General features: G+C 35.1%; 1 protein-coding gene across 1 annotated transcript; it reads left to right on the forward strand.

Moving 5' to 3' along the window:
* Positions 1-2,163: 2,163 nt before the first annotated feature.
* Positions 2,164-4,002, forward strand: LOC149532173 (UDP-glycosyltransferase 86A1-like). Its single transcript, XM_089811031.1, has 2 exons — positions 2,164-2,683; positions 2,810-4,002. The coding sequence occupies exons 1-2, from the start codon at positions 2,188-2,190 to the stop codon at positions 3,772-3,774; spliced, it is 1,461 nt and encodes a 486-aa protein (XP_089667157.1). The 5' UTR covers positions 2,164-2,187; the 3' UTR covers positions 3,775-4,002.
* Positions 4,003-5,182: the final 1,180 nt, after the last annotated feature.

Raw genomic sequence — 5,182 nt, forward strand, 5'->3', positions numbered from 1 at the left:
TTTTTTTTGTTAACTGCAAATGTAATTTCTGAATGCCCTAACTTTCCTTACTATTTTTAGCTCAATCCTTAGAAAAATGATTAATTTTTCTTCCAAATTCTTATTAAATCTCTTTAACTATATTTATTAGATTCGATAATACAAGTTATTTCATTTATTGAGTGCTCATAGCTAAAATTTTCAACTATATGGGTGCATTAGCTTTTAATATTTGAAGATAAGTATTATTTTCAATAATATCAAAATTAAGCATTAAAAATGGAACTTTCACATATCCTCGTGACATTCTGCTCATGCATTTCCTTTTACTTTTAAGTTCTTTTATCTGGCTTTAAGCTCCTAATATTGCTCACTTAGTTTAATATTTACTTTTCCATTTTGCACTTCAATCTTTGATTATATTTCTAGAACCAATGCTTATTTTTTCCTTCTTTCCTTCATCCTCAAACTTGAATTTAAATGTCTCTTGGGGAATACTTCATTCCTTCCTTTTCCTTTAATAGGTTTTAATGATGATTTAGGAACTCTTCAATCTACCACTTCCATCTTTCAAGCCTACCTTTCTTGACTTAAATTGACTTGTTCCCATATCTCATTCAAATTTCAATAAAGATTGCAAAACCAAGATTAAATCACTTTCTCCTTAATAAACACCATGAGCCTTATTAGTTTATCCATTTATTTTATTTTAAGAGTTCTATTTCACTTATCAACTTCTGACAACTATTCTAGAACTTTACTTTTGTCACTCACTTGTTCCATTTATCTCTTTAGGTCTCAATCACACTTTCAACATTGACCATGAGCTTCGTTACATGACTTTAAAAAATAAAAGACTATAGACTTGAAATTTTAAGAGAAATTGGACACTTGGTTGAAAAGACCAATGGAATGATAAAGTTGGAAAACTAAAGGGAAAGACAAAGTTCCAAGTGCACTATCAAACTCTAATGGATGTTCTAAAATTGAACTTGGATTCTGATAGACCGAAAATGAAAAGTTAAAAGACTTAGAACTTTAATGCAAGATAACTTGACTCATACCACTGTTACTGGGGGGAGGGAAAATGGGGCAATACTCTTGAACTTGCATGTTCTCTCAATGGGGCATCCTTATCCTCATCTCTCATCATCTTTCCTCCTAGCCATTCTTTTGAATGACTATGTCAACTTTATTAATCCAACCATTTTCTTCCTAGATCTATATTATACTTTTATTTCTAAAGGTGATACTTTGTAACACCATCTCAAAGAGATGCAAATGTAGATACCTAAAATTGATAACTTGTATATATCCCCATTATTCATCTATTATTGCATTTATATTAAAATAAAGATTTATTACAATTTGATTAATTATCTTTATTCCTGCATTTTCTTTTCTATCACCCTAATCGATTAATTTAGTTAGTTTATCTATCTAACACTACCTTTTAACCATTCATCTACTTAATTAAATAAATACCCTTGTTTATTTAATTAGTTTCGTCTTTTTTCATTTGCTTCAATACTAAAATATAATTAATTCAAGTTTTTTTCACTCCCGAAATTGCATCCTCCAACATTTCTTATTTGTATTCTAATCTTAATCCTAATCTCTAATTAATCACTTCCACTTTAAAACATGTATACGCATTTAATCAAATATGATCAACTCTTCTATTACATTGAGCACATTGACTTTTTACATAAGCATATGAGCTTGTCAAGAAAATAATTTTTAATCCTTTTAATTCCTCTTATCAGTTCTCAACCATTGCTCTTCATCATTCCATTTTTATCATAATTCATCTCATCCAAAATCCTATAAATCAAACTAAGATTTTTTTTTAGGCTTCTGCTTTTTTACCCTTCGTGTTATCTTCTCCATGTTTTTTTCTTTCCCTCCTCATGGTGTCTTCTCCGTCACACCTTAACACACCCATACTCACCCATGTGAAGTGTGATATAGTATTTATATACTCATTTGACTTCTTTTAACCTAATCTTGACAACATCCAGTCAAACAAGATGGAGAAATATATTCAAGAAAGGACTCTTTAATATATTTTTATATGCTCTTTGAACTTTTTTAGGTCAAATCTTCACATGTTGCTTTGATTATTGCATTACTTGCAAGTCACGTTTCCCACACAAATCCCCTTCTATTAAAATGAAGAAATGTGTGAACCAATGATAGGAAGCAAAGATGAGCAATATGCATGCGGTAGTTTTCATGTATCCATATCAAGGCCACATCATTCCAACCTATTACCTTGGCAAGCATCTGGCAGCCAAGGGTATCCTTGTTACCGTGGTGTGCACACATGGATGCCACGCCCGCATCATCAAAGCCAACAATGGCCGAGACCCTTTCACCGCCAACACTTGTAACATCCGCTCAGCACTTGTGTCAGACGGATTGCCTCAAGACCTCGACAGATCTCTCAACCACGATGACTTCAACGATGCCCTCTTTTACAAGATGGAGTCCCACGTTGAGGAATTGATGGAGGATCTGCAGCGGAAAGGCCCGCCAATCACCTGCATCATCACCGACACATTTTTCGTTTGGGCAGACCGCATTGCCAAGAAATTTGGGATTCCACACGTTTCCTTCTGGACTCAGTCGATCATGGTGTTCTCCGCTTATTATCACTGGGACCTTCTCGTCAAAAACAACCATCATCCCTTCACTAGCAATGGTAATATGATTTCATTTTCATATATATAAACACACAATTTGCACAGAGATAACAGTGCTATAGTGATATCTGATGATTAATTTGGCACTTTAAAGCTCATCCCATCTGGTGGAATCTGTGTTGCAGAGGACGAGGAAATAGACTACATTCCTGGGGCGCCAGCTTTGAAAATAACGGATCTTCCTTCATATCTGCAAGAGCGGGATGTATCAACACTGAAGCACAAAATCAAATACCGAGCTTTCCAGTCGGCCCGAGGCGCAGATTGGATTATTTCCAACACAGTGGATGAGATGGAGAGGCGAACGGTCGATGCCCTGAGAGTGAAATCGGGAGTCCCATTCTGCTCAGTGGGTCCTCTCTTCCAACATGAAGACCACCATGATTTGGGAAAAACAAGCATGTGGGCCCACTCAGACTGCAGGGGCTGGCTCGATAGCAAGCCCAAGCAATCTGTTCTGTACATTTCCTTTGGAAGCTACGCCCACGTTTCCAAGGAACAAGTTCATGAAATGGCCATGGGTTTGCTCCACAGCAAGCAGCCTTTCCTTTGGGCTCTCCGTCCTGATATTGTTTCTTCTGACGTTAAGGACGTACTTCCAGAAGGGTTTGTGGAAGAGAGCAAAGAGCAGGGTTTGACTGTTGAGTGGGTTTCTCAGGTTGATGTTTTGTCTCATTCTTCTGTGGGTGGGTTTCTGACCCACTGTGGATGGAATTCCATCATGGAGAGCATCTGGTTGGGAGTTCCCACGTTGGCATATCCTCTGGTGTCAGACCAGTATACGAACCGCAGGCTCATTGTGGATGAATTGGGGGTGGCCATGAATCTGGGACAAGTTTCTAGGAGTTGTAATAACATGAGGTCCACGCTGGTCAGCCGCCAGGAGATTGCAGTGACTGTAGCAGAATTTATGGACATAGAAGGGCAAGAGGGGATGAAACTGAGGAATAATGTTGTGAGTGTTAGAGTAACAGTGAAGAAGGCGGCAATGAATGGAGGTTCGTCTCAAAACAATTTGGAAGGCTTCATAGACTATTTGAAAGGGAAAGAGAAGAGTCGATATCCTTCACAGCATGAATCCCAGAAATGAAGCCAATTGATGATGGAAACAGGATGAACATTCAGATATGAAGATCTCATACATATTTATTATCTTTCACAAGATAACTAGTGTTTAGTCATTTCCATGTGAGCGTTGATGAAATTCTCTAGTTTTTCAAATTTTTAATGACTTTGTAATAATTTCATGTTAGTCTAGTGTGTACTCATTTGGATGTCAGATTTTCTTGTTAATAAATGTTTGTAATCTTTAGCAGGATCTCATTGTTTTAGGATCTCATTTTTTTCTTAAGTTTTAAAACTTGATCATTACTATTCTTGATTTGATTTTTAGTACTTTCTTGGATTTGAGTGATTCAATTTTGTCTTTCAACTTTTGAATGTAATCTTTTACATCTTCATATTTGTCCTTATGAATATGTGATCACATCAATTTGTTTAAGAGCTTTATCCTAGTTTTTTTGTAAGTGATCCGTATCCATAGAGATCTTACTCAAGTTGTTAGGCCTCCTCTAAGTAACTATGTTCTAATACCAATTGTTAGAAATAGGAAATACACGAGGTTGTGAATCAATATTTCACGAACTTTTGTCCAACTATGGATATCTTTTACAACCTTAAAACATGTATATGCAATTATACTAAAAAGTAAACATAACAATAATAATATGCAACTCATAACACTATTATTTTTTATCTAGGAAACCTTGGCCAAGGGAAAACTGTGGTGGGGATGTTACCCACAAAATGATCCACTAATCAAAAGTATCTTGTGAAAGGTATTGACTTTGTTAGAAGTCTATTACATTTGTATAGTGCCTCAATCCTTTTTAGAGGACTAAGTCTTATTAGAAGCCTCAACCCTATTAGGAATTGTAGTAATACAATACAAAAGTATGCAAGATGAGCTCACTGCTCAAACATGCAATTATAATGAAAACATGTACAAAAAAGTATACATACAAAAACTTTTGACAATGATGATATCTTCTATATTTGATTTGTCATTTGAAACTCAATGTACTTAACTTCACATATACTAATCTTTCTCTTCTCCCCATCAAGTTTGCATCACAATACAATGACATTATAATGTTCAAAGAAATCACACAACTTCACATTTAAATTTTTGTCCTTTATACCAAGTAATATTGATTTGTCGATCTTCATACTTTCACATGTGTCCCAAAATTAAAAAAAAGTCACACTTTGCTCACTTAGGGTTAACATGTAGGATATTGTCCATAATTGCTTAAGTAATTTTTTTTTTAAACAAAATAATTCTTAAACTTAAAGTATCTTTTTTTTTCAATCTTTGTCATGTTCAGCATGTTTAGTACTACAACTTGTAAAATGGTAATATCTCTATCTATACTGATCATAATGACTTGCTCACTTACAAGCATGTAGTGCACTATCCCTTCGAGGTGTTGGTAACT

Source organism: Cupressus sempervirens, chromosome 11 (genome assembly GCF_028749045.1).
Source record: "Cupressus sempervirens isolate cs-2001-9-10 chromosome 11, ASM2874904v1, whole genome shotgun sequence".
Lineage (NCBI taxonomy): Eukaryota > Viridiplantae > Streptophyta > Pinopsida > Cupressales > Cupressaceae > Cupressus > Cupressus sempervirens.